The 19,431-nt window shown below is 47.2% G+C and overlaps 1 protein-coding gene across 3 annotated transcripts; it reads left to right on the top strand.

The window, feature by feature from the left end:
* Positions 1 to 2,309: 2,309 nt before the first annotated feature.
* GINS4 (GINS complex subunit 4) lies at positions 2,310 to 16,306 on the top strand. 3 transcript variants are annotated; one of them, XM_032143422.2, is made up of 8 exons: positions 2,310 to 2,464; positions 3,245 to 3,359; positions 9,441 to 9,527; positions 10,261 to 10,374; positions 12,761 to 12,858; positions 12,999 to 13,087; positions 14,887 to 14,977; positions 15,069 to 16,306. In XM_032143422.2, the coding sequence occupies exons 2-8, from the start codon at positions 3,264 to 3,266 to the stop codon at positions 15,163 to 15,165; spliced, it is 672 nt and encodes a 223-aa protein (XP_031999313.1). In that variant the 5' UTR covers positions 2,310 to 2,464; positions 3,245 to 3,263; the 3' UTR covers positions 15,166 to 16,306. The 3 variants fall into 3 exon arrangements, with proteins under 3 accessions (XP_031999313.1, XP_031999314.1, XP_058289374.1); XM_032143423.2 differs by having other exon boundaries at positions 2,310 to 2,456; XM_058433391.1 differs by lacking the exons at positions 2,310 to 2,464; positions 3,245 to 3,359 and adding an exon at positions 8,918 to 9,038.
* The last annotated feature ends 3,125 nt before the right edge of the window (positions 16,307 to 19,431 follow it).

Genomic DNA, 19,431 nt, shown 5'->3' on the forward strand with positions numbered 1-19,431 from the left:
AGAGCCTAGTGGGAGCCACATTGCCTTTTATGACTTAGTCCTGGAAGCCAAGCAGCATCACTTCTGCCAGATTCTCTTGGTCAAAGCAGTTAAAAAACTCTTTCCTGATGTAAAAGGCAAGAACAGGGCCAGGTGCTGTGGCTCACGCCTGTAATCCCAGCACTTTGGGAGGCTGAGGTGAGCAGATCACTTGAGCCCGAGTTCAAGACCAGCCTGAGCAACATGATGAAACCCCATCTCTACCAAAAATACAAAAAATTAGCCAGGCATGGTGGTGCACACCTGCAGTCCCAGCTACTCATGGGTGCTGAAGTGGGAGGATCACCTGAGCCCAGGGAGGTCAAGGCTGCAATGAGCCGTGACCGCCCCACTGCACTCCAGGCTGGGCGACAGAGTGAGACCCTGTCTCTAAATAAATAAATAAAAGGTGAGAACATAGACCCCACCTCTTGATGGAGGAGTGTCAATGTCACATGGTAAGAAGGGTATGTGGAGTGAGATCCATATCAGAGCAGCTGTGTTTGGGAAACACACTTTGCCACAACCAAAAACTACTGGATTACCAAACCATTGAAACACAGCGTTGAAACAGACCTTGAAATGACCACCTATTTGCCACTCACAAAATTCATTTCATAAGACACAGCTCAAATGTCCCTTCCTTTTGGGAATCCCATGCTGATATGCCCCAGCTTACACAGCCCTTTGTAAAGATGCCTACTCTCCCACTCGGCTTATTCTATTGTCATTTTCATAACAGGATTGTAATCAGGCAGGTACGATCATCCTATATTAGCCAATCATTTTACTAGTCAATCAATATGACATCATAGGGCAGCTTCACAAAGAGCCCTCAGATTGATGGAGAAGAGACACTTTTAGGGAAGCCAGAAGCAACGCTTTGCACAGAAAACAAAGGACAACAAAGAAAAAAGAATCAGCAACTCAGAGAAGAAAAACTGGATCACACAAAGATGGAAAAAATATATACATATACAGACATGGGTTTTTGTGCTTTTCCCCTCCAGAAGCTGAGTTGAAAGCATTGCCGCAAAGCAGTGATTCTCTTTTCTTTTTCTCTTCTTTGTTTTGAGACGGAGTCTCGCTCTGTTGCCCAGGCTGGAGTGCAGTGGCGCCACCTCGGCTCACTGCAAGCTCCGCCTCCCGGGTTGACGCCATTCTCCCGCCTCAGCCTCCCGAGTAGCTGGGACTAGAGGCGCCCGCCACCACACCCGGCTAATTTTTTTGTATTTTTAGAGACGGGGTTTCACCATGTTAGCCAGGATGGTCTCAATCTCCTGACCTCGTGATCCGCCCACCTCGGACTCCCAAAGTGCTGGGATTACAGGCGTGAGCCACCGCACCCGGCCCCAAAGCAGTGATTCTCAAACCTCACCTGCGTCAGGGTCACCGGGAGGGCCTGGGTCTGGTGAAATACCCCCAGTTTCTGATTCGGTGGGCCAGGGTGGGGCCTGAGAATCTGCATTTTTGCGGATTCACAGGAGATGCTTCTGCTGGTCGTCCGATCCCAGGCTTCAAGAACCACTACCCACTTTGTGAGGCCGAGGTGGGAGGATTGCTTGGATCCTTGAGTTCGAGACCAGCCTGGCCATCATAGGGAGAACACCCCCCACCCCCAACCCCGCCACAGTTCTATTTTTAAAAAAATAAAATAAAAAATAGCCGGGCGTGGTGGTGCTGGTTTGTGGTCCCAGTTACTCCAGAGGCTGAGGTGGGAGGATCCTTTGAGCCCGGGAGGCGGAGGTTGCAGTGAGCTGTGGTGGTGCCACTGCACTCCAGCCTGGGCACCAGAACGAGACCCTGTCTCAAGAAAGATAAAAAGGAATATACTGGAGATTCTGAAGGCAATGACCATAGTGACCACAGCTGAAACCCCGCAAAGACGGAGGAACCCAAAGAGCCACGAGAGCTGGGGTGGAGACGGCCCAGGAGGCTGCAGCGGCCTGCTTTCAACAGCATACTTCTGGGTGGGACCCCCTGGGGCGGACACCGCCGCTCCACTTGGCCGCGGTGGCGGGCACCCCCTCCCGACGCTCTTGGGTAGTGCAACCCGGACCGCACAGCGGAGCGGCCGGCCCAGGTGGGCGGGGCCAATCAGGACCAGCCTCCCGCCGCCTCAAGTCCTTGGGTTGCTGGGACTGCGGGCCGTCGCTAAGACAGTCCCCGCCCGTCGGGTGGGCGGGCCCAAGGAGACCGCCCCGCTCTTCCCCCCGCGCCTTGATTGGTCAGCGTCGCCAGTGCGCGATGACGTCGTGCCTGGGCGGAAAATTTGCGAGAGTAGCGCGGGAGCTGAGAAGTTGGAGGGTCGGGTTTGTCCCGGCAAGGCCTTGAGCAGTTTGTTCCGCTGTCTTCCCGCTTCCTGGTGCGCCGACTGCGTCCCCACGAACTCCCCGTCCTTACCGCCGGCTGCTGTGGAGTGCCTCGCTGTCTCCCAGGTCCCCGAGTGAGCGTCGAATGGGACCTCTGTGGCGAGGGCAGGCCTGTGTGGGTGGCACTGAGAGGGAGGAGGGGAGGGGGATGTTCGCAGTTTCCCTGCGACCCCAGGGACTTTCCTCTTCCCCGCCATCCACCTCCTTAGGCCTTTGGGGTCGCCGACTGGTCTAATGTCGCCGGGCCTTGTGGCTCTGGGAAATTAGCATTGATTAATTTTCCTAACAGTTTTTGTTTTTATAGAGACAGGATCTCTCTATGTTGCCCAGGCTGGTCTCGAACTACTGGGCTCAAGGTATCTTCCTGCCTCGGCTTCCCAAAGTGCTGGGATTACAGGCGTGAGCCCGGCCAGCTCCCAATAATGTTAAGTGCTTGCTAGGAGTCAAGCGCTGTGCTGAGCGCAGGGGTTTCCCAGGTCATTGCGTCCCCAGTGCTTAGTGCCAGGCACTGAGCAGAGGCGCGATTGGTATTTGAACTAAAACGAACCCCGTCCCTGAGGAACAAGACCTCTACTGGGAAGTCAAAGAAATGAATAGTGATTGTATGGTGTGATGGGTGCTCAGCTCCTGGTGGACAGTAGTAAAGGGGAGGCTTGTTTGGATACCTGACCTAAGCCTTGGAGGAAGAGGCAGACACTGGAAAACTAGAGTCCCTGCGTTCTCTCACCACTTGCTGATGGGCCTCTACAACCCCAGGAAACCTCAACAAACCTTTCCCTTCTCCAGATAGATGTCTATTCTTGCAAATAATTAGGAAACGCATTGCAGAGTATTGGTTCTTTCCCTCTCATTAGGTTCCTGGTTTCAGAGAAGATGACCGAAGAACTGGATTTCCTGGGACAGGACTCTGATGGGGGTAGTGAGGAAGTGGTCCTAACTCCTGCAGAGCTCATTGAAAGGTTGGAGCAGGTAAGCATCCCAGATCGAATCCTTTGCTCCAGTCAGCCTTTTTATTTAGTTCAACTGTGAATATCAGGGATCACAAAATGAGGAAATGGAATTCGGGGCTTATTTCAGGAGAACAGGGACTGGATCTTACCATCTACATGGAAACGGGAAGCAGGAAGGACATCTGTTAGAGACCTCATCATGTCAAACACAGCATCCCCAAGTGGGGTCAGTAAGGGACAGCTTTGGGCACATTCAGTGAACAGTTCACAGAGCAAGGATCCACGTGATATTTTCAGGGACTGTAGAGGTCCCTGAACTTCTTTACCTTAGTCCCTTGAACATCTGCTGTTTCCCTGAAGAATGCCTGTTTAGCAAGAAAATGCAGAAATGCCTATAAGGGAAAACTGGTCATATTTTTCCTTTTTCTCACATGTTTTTTCTTGAGTCATCTGCTCTCCATATGTCCACTGCTTATCTAAAACCCTTTCTGAAATATTTCTCCTTTAAGTTATAGTAGCTATGACTTATTGCATATTTCCCATGTGCTAGTAACTGTGTTCTTTACACTTATATCTTATGATGCTATGGTAACAGGAGTTCAGACTATCTGGATTTAAATCTGTCTGTGACAATCCTCTGTTATGTGATCTTAAGCAAGTTAGGGAGTCTGTCTCAAGCCGTTGCTTGACTATAAAATTGAGACAATAGGGCGGGGCACGGTGGCTCAAGCCTGTAATCCCAGCACTTTGGTAGGCTGAGGTGGGCGGATCACCTGAGGTCCAGGAGTTCGATATCAGCCTTACCAACATGGTGAAACCCTGTCTCTACTAAAAAACAAAAATTAGCTGGGTGTGGTGGCACATGCCTGTAATCCCAGCTACTCGGGAGGCTGAGGCCAGAGAATCACTTGAACCTGGGAGGCAGAGGTTGTGGTGAGCCAAGATCCCACCCACCATTGCACTCCAGCCTGGCAATAAGAGTGAAACTCTGTCTCAAAAAAATAATAAAATAAAATTGAGATGATAATAGTGTCTACGTCCTGGAGTTTTTGATTAAATGTGGTAATTGTGTAAAGTGCTCAGCATGCTGTCTGACACGTGATAAGCACTCATTAGATGTGAGCTGTTCATAGTAAGTATCCTTATCCTCTTGCTCTAACTGCCTCTTTCCAGAGCTCTCTCATGTTTGCTACTTTAGTATTCTTCATTCTTCCCTGCCATACATGATATCACAAATGACAAAACCAAACTAAAATAAATTTTTAAATTATACCTTATATGATAATCCTTACTATTTAGCAGTGATTCTTAATCTGTTTTTATATCACAGACCTTTTTTAGAAACTGGTAGAAACTGTGGTCTTTCATCCCAGAATAACACACGCATGCATCCATACAGAATTTTGCATATGACTTCCAGGGGATCAGAGATCCCCTGAAATCCACCCACAGACCTAGTTTGTGGAACAGCATTAAGAATTCCTGGTTCATTAGGAAAGGGTTCATTAAATAAAAATCAAAAGGCACATAGCATAAAGGAAAAAAGGGATACATTCCTGGAGTGCAGTGGTGTGATCTTGGTTCACTGCAGCCTCCACCTCCCAGTTCAAGCAATTCTGCTGCATCAGCCTCCTGAGTAGCTGGGCCTACAGGTGTGCACCACCACGCCTGGCTAATTTTTGTATTTTTAGTAGAGATGAGGTTTCACCATATTGGGTTTCGCTATGTTGGCCAGACTGGTCTCCAACTTCTGACCTTGTGATTTGCCTGCCTTAGCCTCCCAAAGTGCTGGGATTACAGGCATGAGCCACTGTGCCCAGCCTGTTTGTACTTCTGGATTAGAGTGAAAAGACAGGCCACCAGGCTGGGAGAAGATATTTGCAAAATATTAATATGTAGCTGACACAAGATGATTATCCACAGTACATAAACAGCTCTTTCAGACTGCCCAATACAGACTGATACCTCAGAGAAGAAGAAAACAGGATGACCAATAAGCATATGAAAAAGATGTTCAACCTTTTTAGTAATCAGGAAAGTGAAAATTAAAATCATGAGATACCATTTCATATCTATCAGATTGGAAGAACTGAAAAACGTGAGCAATATAAAGTATGGCAAGAATGTAGAGCAGCTGAGCGCAGTGGCTCATGCCTGTAGTTCTAGCAACTCAGGAAGCCCAAGTGGGAGGTTCATTTGAGCCCAGGAGTTTGAGACCAGCCTGAGGATCATATCGAGATCTTATCCCGAAAAGAAAAAATTAAGAATATAGGGCAGGCAGGGTGCAGTGGCTCACACCTGTAATCCCAGCACTTTGGGCCGAGGTGGGGGGATCACCTGAAGTCAGGAGTTCAAGACCATCCTGGCCAACATGGGGAAACCCCGTCTCTACTAAAAATAAAAAAATTAGCCAGGCGTGTTGGCACGCCTGTAATCCCACCTACTCAGGAGGTTGAGGCAGGAGAATCTCTTGAACCCAGGAGGTGGAGATTGCAGAGAGCCGAGATCATGCCACTGCACTCCAGCCTGGGCAACAGAGCAAGACTCCATCTCAAAAAAAAAAAAAAAAAATGTAGAGCAATTTGCACACTTACATACTGCCATGGGATATAAATAGGTATAATCGCTTTGGAAAATAATTTGTTATTGTCTAGTAAAGATGAAGGTGCACATACCTGCGGCCCAGTAATTCCACCCCCAGGTACATACCTAGTGAAAACTTCCACATGTACTCTAGGAGACATCCACAGTATGTTCACACATTGCAGTAGTTAAAAATGAAAATAACCTAGATAACCATAAACAAATAGCATTGAGAAAATATACCATATACAGTGGGAATAAAACAGCAGTGAAAATGAGTAAAATAACTCCTGAAACAGCATGAATAACAGGAACATAATGTAGAATAATAACAACCATAAAATATGAGCTGCCAAAGAAACACTTTATGTAAAGTTCAAACTTGCAAAATTATTGTTCAAGGCAGAGCCGCCACCCTTGGGTGATGTGGCACACTGCAATGCCACAGATGCCTCTGTGTGGAACCCCTGCACCTTCCAGGACAGCTGGAGCCCCAGGCTGGTTACTCTTTCAAGTGAGCATCATCGGGGTCCTTGAAAGGCAGCTAGAGGATGGGGCGGCGGGGGGTCTGACAGCACAGCTGCGGCTTGCCGGTGGGTAAGCTACAGTAACATCTCATGCCTGATGCTCTAGTACAGTGCCTGAGTGCAGCCAAGGAAGTGACCCGCCACCTGCATGGCTGCCACAGCCAGATCCTGTCTCTTATGCTGTGTGGCTCAGCCAAAGGGACAGCCTGACAGGGCCGCTGATGAGAACAGCTCCAGGAACATATATAGGATACCCTTTAATGCCTGTAAAAAGTGATTTAAAAGTTGTTACCTATAGTGCAGATTTGCTTATTTTAGTGATTGTTTTAGTTTGCTAGGGCCGCAGAGCGAAGTCCCAAAGACGGGGTGGCTTAAATAGAAATTTATTTTCTTAATTCTAGAGGCTGGGGTCGAAGTGCCAGCATAGTTGGCTTCTTCCGAGGCCTCTGCCTTGGGCTTGTAGGTGACCATATTCTCCCTGTGTCGTTGCATGGTCTTCCCTCTCGTGTGTGTCTGTGTTAAAATTACCTCTTATCAGGACACCAGTCTTACTGGATTAGGGGCCATCCTAGCGACCTCATTTTAACTTAATCACTTCTTTAAAGACCCCCATCTCCAAATACAGTCACGGTCTGAGGTCCTGGAAGTTAGGTAGATTTTTGAGGGGGGACATGCTTCAGCCCGTAGCAATAATGAACAGATTGGCATTTAGAATTTTGATCAGGGACCAGGCACAGTGGTTCAAGCCTGTAATCCCAACACTTGTGGAGGCTAATGCAGGGGGATGTCTTGAGGCCAGGAGTTCGAAGACCACCATAGGCAACATGGTAAAACCCCATCTTTATAAAAAAAATTTAAAAATTAGCCAGGCTTTGTGGTATGTACCTTTAGTCCTAGCTACTCTGGAGGCTGAGGCAGGAGGATCACTTAAGCCTTGGAGGTCAAGAATGCAGTGAGCCATTATTGTGCCACTGTGTGACCAGAAACCAGATGTAGCCATTTCAAACATAAAACCTGATTTGAAAAAAAAAAAAAAAAAAAGATTGGATTTAGATACAAGTTTCTCAGTAAAAATTTTGGAAAGATTTATATGAAAGTTTTATACTAATATAAACTTCCACCTAATGTTTTATACTTTATTGTCATAATTTCATAATGTAAATGAAGTGGTCCCCGATGCTACCCCAGTGTACCAGACAAGCACTATCATTTTCTTTGAATATCCTGTCATGAACAGGTTGAGAGGTATTCTATAGAGATATAAACAAATGTAGTGAGACCATAAAGAAAATTCAACATGAAATTCAAGCTAATGATTACCTCTGAGGAGGGAGGGACACACAGGGCTTTTTTTTTTTTGAGATGGAGTCTTGCTCTGTTGCCCTGGCTGGAGGGCAGTGGCTCAATCTTGGCTCACTGCAACCTCTGCCTCCGGGGTTCAAGCAATTCTCCTGCCTCAGCCTCCCAAGTAGCTGGGACTACAGGCGTGCCATGCCCGGCTAATTTTTTGTATTTTTAATAGAGATGGGGTTTCACCATGTTAGCCAGGATGGTTTGATCTCCTGACCTCGTGATCTGCCTGCCTTGGCCTCCCAAAGTGCTGGGATTACAGGCGTGAGCCACCACACCTGGCTTGTTCTTGTAGTTTTAAAAATTATTCAGTATTTGGCTGGGCTCAGTGGCTCACGCCTGTAACCCCAGCACTTTGAGAGGCCAAGGCAGGTGGATCACTCAAGGTCAGGAGTTCAAGACCAGCCTGACCAACATGGTGAAACCCTGTCTCTAATAAAAATACAAAAATTAGCTGGGCATAGTGGCACATGCCTGTAATTCCAGCTACTCGGAAGGCTGAGGCAGGAGAATCGCTTGAACCTGAGAGGCAGAGGCTGCAGTGAGCTGGGATCATGCTTCTGCTCTCCAGCCTGGGCAACAGAATGAGACTGTGCCTCAAAAATAAATAAATAAAAATTATTCAATATTTAATAAAAATCAAAAAGAAATACTGCTCCTAATAAGCCCTCCAGAAAATATGATGTTTTCCCATGCATTATGCAGGGTTTTTTTGTTTGTTTGTTTCAGTCTGCAGGACTGTTACAGATGCTCAGGCTCTGCACAAACGCTTATGACAGTAGCCATACCCAGCATTTGGTAATGTGTCTTGACGGTGATCATGGGGAGAAGCAGACACTCAAGGACGTCAGAAAAAAAAAGTTGAGCCCGGTCAGCATATAATTCTGAGCTATGCTAAAACTACATTTCCTGTAATTGAAAGATAAGTGTAGCTTTCCTCAGTCACTTAGGGATATTTCAGTTCTCTAAGCCTTGGAAGTCTCTAAAATGAACCAAACAGCTGCGCCTGAGTCATAAATTAGAGCTTTAACCTCTGGCTCCAAAACTCCATAATAGAAGAGCGCCTGTTTCTATTATGATCCTGTATACTTTGGGGCCATTAGTAAATTACTCAATCTGTATTTTTTCAATCAGATGAGGATAACTATATCCTCCATTTTCTCTGAGATATGATGATGATGAATGAACAATATTTATGAAGTGCTCTGAGCTTCAGGAATGAAGAGCTGTGTGGATTGGTGGGTTGTTGCTTTCTCTCTAAATAGACGTTGGGTGGCGCTGCCTGGGGGAAAGGAGCTGGTGGAGTAACAGTGTGCGCGGGCTGCCTGGCAAAGGCACTGTTTGAACACCAGGTGGTGTCACTCTCAGCACCAAGCATCATACTAACTGAAGCAAGCAAGGGTTTGTATGAGTGTCAGTTGAATAGAAGGTTGTGAACACAGCCTCCCAACTAAAACAAGACACGAGAAAGCAATCGCCAAACGTAGTTTGTCTTCAAAACACCTTCAGTGTTTCCAGTTGGTGGGCAGACAGTTTTCTCGCCTGTGCCATCCCTGGTTTTCGTTGGACTTGGGCTGACTCACGGGGTTGTTTAGCTCTGTGGTGGGTGATGCTTGCTTTTTCTGGCATTTGTCTTTTAGGCCTGGATGAATGAAAAGTTTGCCCCTGAGCTGCTGGAGAGCAAGCCTGAGATTGTAGAATGTGTCATGGAACAGCTGGAGCACATGGTAAGAGTCTCTTCTCTTGGGTTGACAAAGGAGGAGAAAGGTAAAAGCATTTGGTCAGCACACTGAGAGCTTGTGGTCTGATAGCAAATCTGTTTTGTTTGGCTCAACTCACAGTCCAGTTCTTTAAAAAAACATTGAATTCGTTATCTATGTTTATCAATCTTGAGAGTTCCTGTAAATATCTGGATATTGGCTTCCCATGAAAAGTCTAAAATCCTGCATTTTTGCATGAGAACAGTTGACCAGAGCAGTCCCATGAGAGCTGTCCATGAATGTACTCCCTGCTCCCCACAGCCCCTGACTACCCACCCTTCTCTTGTAGCCTCCCCACCTGGCCCCTGCAAACATTTGAGTTTGTGGTCCCTGGCCTAGATGATCTGAGCATAAATCGTTGTCAACTTCAGAGAAGCTGTAAAATGTGGATATTTCAGTTTCTCAGCTGATGTTTTAATACTGCTTTTTAGACCCAATGGAAGTTTCTTCTGTGTGCTGTATTATCTCCCTTACAATCAGATTGGAGTTCTTCTGGAACCCTCTGGCTGAACAGATTCTATTCAAATGGTCATTTTCTAAAAGTAAATGACTATTGTTTATACTTTATACAATGATAAAATGAAAACTCACATGATATTTTTGTTTTCCTTGGACTGAAACATAGTCTGGGTCCTCAACGTTGCCAGTGATGATGGTTGAACATCATGTTTTTTATAAACCTGCGTTTCTCATTTAATAGGAAGAAAATCTCAGGAGAGCCAAAAGGGAGGACCTGAAGGTCAGCATCCACCAAATGGAGATGGAGAGGATCCGCTACGTCCTCAGCAGCTACTTGCGGTGTCGCCTCATGAAGGTTTGACGTGGAGATACCTGGAGGGATTGAGACAGCGCAGTCTGTAATGCAGACTGAATGTCCTGGGGAGAACTTGGGCTGGGGCCCAGGAGGGTCCAGGACCTGAAGATGCTGCTAAGAGCCCAATATACGTGTAGCTAAAGTGTAAGGAGGGGGAGAGATTGCTCCGTGGAAGCACAGAGGAATGTGTGTTGCCCACTGCGGGGACACCGCGCACATTTTTAGTCTGTTCACCTGCCGAGTGAGTGGTGCCCCCTTGCGTTACAGCATGGCGGTGCTGAAGGGAGAGTTGTTGGCGTTGGTCAATAGGGAATGCTGACTAGAGGAGAACTTGTTTCCAAAACTATTTTTGTCTGTCAGATGGCCACTGTCAGTGTCAAATGAACCAGGAGGACTTACATTCGCCTACAGCTTTGTGGCTATCTAACTTACAAAAATGAAATTGCAGGCCAGGCGTGGTGGCTCACACCTGTAATCCCAGCACTTTGGGAGGCTAGGCGGGTGGATCACCTGAGGTCAGGAGTTTGAGACCAGCCTGACCAACAAGGTGAAACTCCATCTCTACTAAAAATAAAAAAATTAGCCGGGCATGGTGGCAGGTGCCTGTAGTCCCAGCTACTCAGGAGGCTGAGACAGGAGAATTGCTTGAACCCCGGAGATGGAGGTTGCAGTGAGCCGAGATCGTGCCACTGCACTGCAGCCTGGGCGACAGAGCGAGACTCCGCCTCAAAAAAAAAAAAAAAAAGAAAGGGAGAAATTCTCTGAGAAATTCTTACTTCCTTGACATTTCTTTTCATTTGGTTCTATGTGTCTCTTTAGTTATTACAAATAAATTATCTCTTCTACATGAGAATGCTTCAGCTATCTGAAGACTGCCCACAGCCTCCTCGAAGTGTTCTCCAGGCACACATTTTAGCCGTTCGAACCATTTACTCTCCTGGTCTCTTCTCTAAAAGGGTTCTTGTTTGTCTCTGTCCTTCTTAAGTTACACTGTCTTAAACTGAACACAGTATCCCAGTTGTAGTTTGACCAAGTTTGTGAAAAACAGAATGATCATTTATCTTATTCTGGTTATTAAGCTGGTAGTAATGCCAACCACATCACCTTAGCATATTTATCACATTAGCATATTGACAGGTACGCTGCCTGAGCTCATTCTTCACTCCCGTGGACGCTAACCCCTTTTAAGATGATAATTACCCCATCCAGTCACTGTCCTCCACTTGTATGGCTTAGGTTTTGGCTCCTTAAATGTAGGGCTTGATACTTATCTCTCTTAAGCTTTATCTTATTAAACTGGGCCATTTCCCTTGTCTCTGGATCCTGATCTTGTCACCTAATGTATTAGCTGTCTCTTAATACTTTATGTCATCAGCCCCCTTGTTTTTTTATTTGTTTGATTGTGTTTTTTCATTTTTTGTGTGTTTTTTTTTGACAGAGTCTTACTCTGTTGCTCAGGCTGGAGTGCAGTGGCGCGATCTCAGCTCACTGCAACCTTCGCCCCCAGGTTGAAGTGATTCTGTTGCCTCAGCCTTCCAAGTAGCTGGGATTACATGCCCCTGCCACCATGCCCAGCTGATTTTTAGAAGAGACAGGGTTTCACCATGTTGGCCAGGCTGATCTCGAACTCCTGACCTCAGGTGATCCACACCCACCTTGGCCTCCCAAAGTGCTGGGATTACAGGCATGAGCTACTGTGCCTGGCCCACATAAGGTTTTTGATGACATGCTTACCAAAGCTGGTGATGACCAGCTGGGTGCAGTGGCTCACGCCTGTATTCCCAGCACTTTGGGAGGCCAAGGCAGGTGGATCACCTGAGGTCAGGAGTTTGAGACCAGCCTGGACAACATGGTGAAACCCCATCTCTACTAAAAATACAAAAATCATCTGGGTGTGGTGGTGGGTACCTGTAATCCCAGCTACTTGGGAGGCTGAGGCCGGAGAATCACTTGAACCAGATAGTTGGAGGTTGCAGTGAGCCAAGATCGCACCACTGCATTCCAGCCTGGACAACACAGTGAGACTCCATCTCAAAAAAAAAAAAAAAAAAACCTTATGTGATTATTAATTGGACTGTGGCAAGGGTCTTTCACCAAAGACTTCCCTACAGTTTGACATCTACCCATTGAGTCAGCATTCTTTGTTCAGCCACTTAGGAGTCTCCCAATCCAAGCTGTCCTCCAGCCCCAGGTCCATAGCTTGCCTGCAAGGGTGTCTCAGAGACATTGTGCTGTGTCTTGTGGTGTGCCTCTCCACCCACCCTATCCCACCTCCAGGCCACATGTCCTTCCTCAGGAGGGTTGTGTAAACCCTCTTTATGTTAACCACATCCTTCTCTTTGACTTTTGCCGATGTTTTCATGAAGATTTTGCTTTATCCTCACAGATAGAGAAGTTTTTCCCTCATGTCCTTGAGAAGGAGAAAACACGTCCTGAGGGGGAGCCTTCCAGACTCTCGCCAGAAGAGTTGGCCTTTGCCAGAGAGTAAGTGAGTGAGCCATTGGCGTGGGGCACCTGGCTGGTTCAGCATGAGGCCTGTCCTAGAGGCCTGTGCACTGCTGCTTGCTAACCTTGGACGTCCATCAGCCGTGCACACCACAGCGATTTGAATCCATGTCTTTCAGGTTCATGGCCAACACAGAGTCCTATCTGAAAAATGTCGCCGTGAAGCACATGCCCCCTAACTTACAGAAGGTGGACCTCTTTCGGGCAGGTAAACAGGACATTCTCCCTGCAGGTGGCCCACCTATCCTCAGGTGTCCCAGGGTAGGATCCTCTCTTCACTGTTTTTACCCAAATACGAAAAAATAAGTATGTAGATAAACAGAAAGAAGAGGAAGGGTTCTAGCTAAAAACCAAAAAAATCACGGAAAGCAGATCCAATGGTAGGCATTTGAACATTGCTTCCTTGTTCCCTGGGATGGGCTGAGCCCCATGACTGCACTGGTGCTTGTAGACTCGGGCATGGAGCCGCGTTCGCCTTCAGTAGCCATCTGCTGAGCCTCTGCGAGGTGCTGGCAGCCCCGAGTACCAGCGCTGCAGAGCCTACACCAACATTGTCCCTGCTCAGAGGGGCTGGCAGTCCATTCATCACAGGTCCCAGAATGCACAGGGCCCGTCTAGCTGGAGGGGAGGGCTGAAACAGGAGGCTAGGGAGACCTCCAGTGAGTCCCTGTGGCCTCAGAAAAGGGAGCAGGTTGGAGGGTGTGGAGAGAGGAGGGAGGGGAGCCGGGGAAGGGGAGATTGGCCAGTGCCCCTCCTTGGGCCTCTTCGCACCGGCCCCTGAGGGCTGCTGAGCAAGGAAAGGGAGGTATAGGCAGAGCCCTTAACATCAGATCAACGCACCGGGGGCCCCTGGCTTACAGGATAAAGCCCATATTCCTCAGTGTTTCACAGCGCACCAGATCCAAGCAAGACCTCCTCAGGCAAAATTGCCACACCAAATCAAACGAGCTCCAGTACACCTGAGCCCTGGAAATTCATCTCTGCCCAGCCTGTGCTGGGGCTGGGGGCCACATAGCCACCCCTGTGGTGGTGGAATAGGGTCTTAGTCCCTTTGGGATGCTCACAGTTATGGAGGCTGGGAAGTCCAGAATCCAGGCCCCCACAGATTCAGTGTCTGCCAAGAGCCTGTTCCTCATAGATGGCGCCTTCCATATGTCCTCAAAGAGAAGGGAAGGGGCAAGGGGCAAGCAGACTCTGAGGCTACTTTTATAAGATCACTAATCCTAGTCTCTGTGTGTCCTAGTCCCCTGCCTCCCCCCCACCTTTTTAAATTGTTTTTTGTTTTTTGAGATAAGGTCTTGCTCAGTTGCCCCAGCTGGAGTACATTGACGCTGTCATAGCTCACTGCAGCCTTGAACTCCTGGGCTCAAGCGATCCTCCCACCTCAGCTTCCCAAGTAGCTGGAACTACAGGCATGTGCCACCATGCTTGGCTATTATTTTTAATTTTTTTTCGTGGAGACAGAATCTTGCTATGTTGTGTAGGCTAGTCTCAAACTCCTGGCCTCAATTGATCCTCCAGCCTCAGCCTCTCAAAACGCTGAGATCACAGGCATGATCCACTGTGCCTGGCCTATTCTCTTCTTATAAGACACCAGTCAGATTGGATTAGGGCCCACACTACTGGCCTCGCTTTCACTTAATTGCTTCTTTAAAAGCCCTGTTTCCAAATACAATCCCACGCTGAAGTACTGGGGGTTAGGGCTTCAACATATGAATTTTGCAGGGACACAGTGTAACCCGTAACACCAGGAGCAAGTCAGACCCATACCAGACTTGTGGAACCCTGAATTTGTCATTTTGCTGAGGCTGCCTGAGGAAAACAAAAGGCCCAATCCATGTCCAGTTTCCTCCCTGGTCAGCCACTCTATCTGCATCTTAGAAGAGTAGGAATGGGCTGGGCTCCTATCTAAACCCTGAGTGTGCCATACCATTCTTCCCAGCAACTTTTCCTTTGTTGACTTTGTTGGCCGAGCATTTCCTAATCACATTGCTGTTTTCCTGGCAGTTCCCAAACCAGATCTAGATTCTTACGTGTTTCTGAGAGTGAGAGAACGACAAGAAAACATACTGGTAGAACCAGACACAGATGAGCAGAGGTGAGTGACGTGCATCTTTCACAGCGGGCACGTTCCTCCTGATGGAGGGCCACCTGAGCTCTGCAGGCAAATGTGTTTCCCTCTTTTTCAGGGACTACGTGATTGACCTGGAGAAGGGCTCACAGCACTTGATCCGATACAAAACCATTGCACCTCTGGTTGCATCTGGAGCTGTCCAGCTAATTTAAAACTAGGCATAAACAGCCGGGCGCGGTGGCTCATGCCTGTAATCCCAGCACTTTGGGAGGCCGAGGCGGGCAGATCATGAGGTCAGGAGTTCGAGACCAACCTGACCAACATGGTGAAACCCCATCTCTACTAAAAATACAAAAAAATTAGCCGGGTGTGGTGGTGCGCACCTGTAATCCCAGCTACTCAGGAGGCTGGGGCAGGAGAATCGCTTGAACCTGGGAGCAGGAGGTTGCAGTGAGCCGAGATCGTGCCATTGCACTCCAGCCTGGGTGACAGCTAGACTTTGTCTCAAAAAAAACAACAACAACAAACTAGGCATAAACTCATGAGGTCAGGAGATCAAGACCATCCTGGCTAACATGGTGAAACCCCATCTCTACTAAAAATACAAAAAATTAGCCAGGCATGGTGGCGGGCCCAGCTACTCAGGAGGCTAAGGCAGGAGAATGGCGTGAACCCGGGAGGCGGAGCTCGCAGTGAGCCAAGATCATGCCATTGCACTCTAGCCTGGGCAACAGAGTGAGACTCCGTTTCCAAAAAAAAGAAAAACACACACATACACTAGGCGTAAACAAGAATGAAGACCTGGAACCCTAGAGAAAATACTAGAAACCCCTCGTATCACCTTGTGCCTGAGGACAATAACAAAGTAATTCACTAGGCATCAGACATTCCTCAGCAGTGCTGTGGGTCACGGGCGTGAAGAGGAGCTCGAGGCAGGATTGCTTGTGTTGCTGCATGTCCTGTCTGCTGTTTTAGCCCGTGTCAGTAGATGGGGCCATTGTACTGTTTGTTCTGCACACTTGGCGGAGCAGTAGAGGCTCTCAGCACGCCTTTTCCCTTTGTAGTATTTTCTGAGCCAAGGAAAGTCAGGCAGAAGTAGTTCATAAGAAGGCATCACCGCCTGTGATCGGGGCTGCATTTAGCCCTGACCTGATAATGGTAGGAGAGTTCATTTAGCCTTTCTGCTGGGAAGATTGTAAGTAGATTAAAGAAAACAGCTGTGGCCTTCTCCCGTCATACATCATTAGACTGTGTAAACTAACATTTTGGAACCTCTAATACTGAACTTAAAACCAATTTCTGTCATGCTTAACTGAAAATCACAACTAAACCAATAAACCATCATTAAATTTCCATTCTGCGGCAGAAGGCACCTCTGGACGGCTCCTGGCTTGTAGTCTAATGAAGTATGTGCTCCTTGCTGTTAACCCGCAGCCCTCCCCAACTCTCCAGCAGCTTTGCCAAGCCAGCCTCCGGGCCATCTGGCTGTCCTTGGCCAAGGCACTGTTAACAGAGTGACGTTAACCATCTTGTGACCTGTGGCCACTTTTCTGGTTTAAGTCCTTCACTTTTTCAAGAGGAATGGGTGAAATTAATGTGCATGCAGAATCTCACAGTGATGCCGGAAGGAAGGATGTATAGGCAGTGAATGAATGATCTTTCCTTGAAATGCTATAAAAAGCAACCTGCATTCCAGTCTTCTTCCTGGATGAAGTTGGCAGATTTCCATTTGCAGGGTATGGGCTGCGAGAGTAATCAGTAACATTGCTGTCATTTCCAAGAGAAATCAGTAGGGGAAAGCAAGGGAGGTCTTTTTTTTTTTTTTTTTTCTTTTTTGAGACGGAGTTTCCCTCTTGTTGCCCAGGCTGGAGTGGCAGTGGTGTGAACACGGCTCACTGCAGCCTCCACCTCCTGGGTTCAAGAGATTCTCCTGCCCTAGCCTCCCGAGTAGCTGGTATTATAGGTGCATACCACCACACCTGACTAATTTTTTGCATTTTTAGTAGAGTTGGGGTTTCACCATGTTGGCCAAGCTGGTCTTGAGCTCCTGACCCCAGGTGATCCACCCACCTCAGCCTCCCAAAGTGCTGGAATTATAGGCGTGAGCCACCGCACACGGCCTGGGGAGGTTTTATTTCTTGACAAAGGTATTTGATACTCATGCAGTCCCTGGAGGGTCTCACTGGAGAGACAACATTTAGGCTGAGATCTGATTAACAGGAGGCAGCTGCAGTGCAGAGGTCAAAAGGGAGAGTGTTCCAGGCAGAGAAAACAGCCTGTGCAAAGGCCCTGAGGCAGAAACAAGCTCTGCTTGAGGTCAGCCTGGCTAGAAAGCCCAACTCAAAATAGAAAGTAGTACATGGTAAGGTCTGAGGCAGGCTGGACCCAGATCTTACAGGACCTTGTTAATAAGGATCCCATTTGGTCCCCCGCAGTCCTGAGAAGCGGGCAGGGCTGTGGGGAACAGCAGGTATTTAGTGGTAAGCCTGAGATCGGAACCCAAGTCTCCATTTCCTAGTCACGTTCTTCCTGTAGTGCTAAGCCCAGAGACCTGAGCTGTTACCTAGAACAGTGCTTCCTAAGCCTTAATGTGCATACCCATCGCCTGGAGCTCGCCTTAAGATGTAGGTTCTGCCTGAAGCCCAAGTTCATTTAGTATGTCATGGTTAATTCAGAGTAAAATCAAGTTAGTACCTGCTTTATACTTGTTATATAAAGAAAGACAACTTCACTGTATGATCACTTTGTCACTTTTCAAAACACTTAATTCCCGTTCAATTGAAAATGTTTCAAGAACAAACCTGTTTGGTCATTTTATTGACATTGCACATTTGTATACGAATAAATTTTTGCAAATTAAAAAGAAAAAGATGTAGGTTCTGAAACAGGGTGAGGTCCAGGATCCTGCCTTTCTAAGGAACTCCCACGTTGTGCAGTTGCTGCTGGCCTGGGGACCACATTGAGTGACGGCTCTATGTCCTCATGCCTCCACCGGCTGCCCTGTACATGTCCGACTGCACGGAGCACTTTACATCCTCTAAAGCCACAGTAAATTGCTCCATTTCCTAAGTTACCTCTTCAAGAGAAGACTGGTTTTGATATGTCATTTTTAAATAAAGGAGAAGTTGAATTTCAAAACCAAGTGGAACAGGAAATTATGTGGCTTGATTGACATTGATTTTAACATTTGGTTCATGGTGAGTGTTTTGCTTTATTGTTAAAAACTCGCCGCTAAAAGCATGACAGAACATTTTATCAAATGATGGTGTCATCCTTTACCGTAAGCTTGTCCCTAGCAAGACAGCTCTTCCTGAGACGTGCTTGCAGGCCCCGATGTGGGTTTTCCCACCGCAGTCATCATCCGTCATCTGTGACCTTGCTGCGTTTACTCCATGCTCACACCCCAGCAGCCCACCTGGCTTTGGCATCGCCCTCAGAGGCATCAAACTTCCCCTGCTGCGATGTACAAGAGTTAGCCAGGAAGCTTGCAGAGTGCTTTGATTTTGTTTTTGTTTTTTTGAGATGTCGCCCTGGCTGGAGTGCAGTGGTACAATCTCAGCTCACTACAACCTCCGCCTCCTGGGTTCAAGCGATTCTCCTGCCTCAGCCTCCCAAGTAGCTGGGATTACAGGTGCACACCACGACACCCAGCTAATTTTTGTATTTTTAGTAGAGATAGGGTTTCACCATGTTGGCCAGCCTGGTTTTGAACTCCTGACCTCAAATGATCTGCCTGCCTCGGCCTCCCAAAGTGCTGGGATTACAGGTGTGAGCCACCGTGCCCAGCTGCAGAGTGCATTTTTAAGCAAACACATCATATGTCAATTTTCATATAGTGTTCTTTAAGTAATTTATCTTGGGAAGCCAAATATCCCATTCAGAATTCTATAAGAACTGATTTTTCAAATGTATCTAATCAACTAGCTATGAAAGCCCTCTCATTATATTGTCCAAAAAAACTTTGTTTTTTAAAAAAGCAAAATCAGTATTCTGTACTTATTTAACAGATTTGGTTTCAAATAGCTTGGCTATTTCCGAAAAATCGGATATTCATTCCATGGCTAAGAAACAACTACTGGGTATATTCAAAGAGATGTACCAGCCCAGGCTTGGTGGTTTACACCGGTAATCCCAGCAACTTTGGGAGGCCAAGGTGGGAGGATCGCTTGAGCCCAGGAGTTCCAGACCAGCCTGGGCAACATAGTGAGACTCTGTCTCTACAGAGAATAAAACAATTAGCCTGGCGTGCTGATGTACATCTGTCGTCCCAGCTGTTTGAGAGGCTGAGATAGGAGGATTGCCTGAGCCCAAGAGGTTGAGGCTGCAGTGAACTATGATTGCACCACTGCAATCCAGTCTGAGTGACAGAGCAAGACTCTGTCTCAAATATATGTGTGTATTATATATATATATATAATTTTATATATATATAATTTTATATATATATATATAATTCTTTTTTTTTTTTTTTTTTTTTT

Source organism: Hylobates moloch, unplaced genomic scaffold, assembly GCF_009828535.3.
Source record: "Hylobates moloch isolate HMO894 unplaced genomic scaffold, HMol_V3 SCAFFOLD_22, whole genome shotgun sequence".
Lineage (NCBI taxonomy): Eukaryota > Metazoa > Chordata > Mammalia > Primates > Hylobatidae > Hylobates > Hylobates moloch.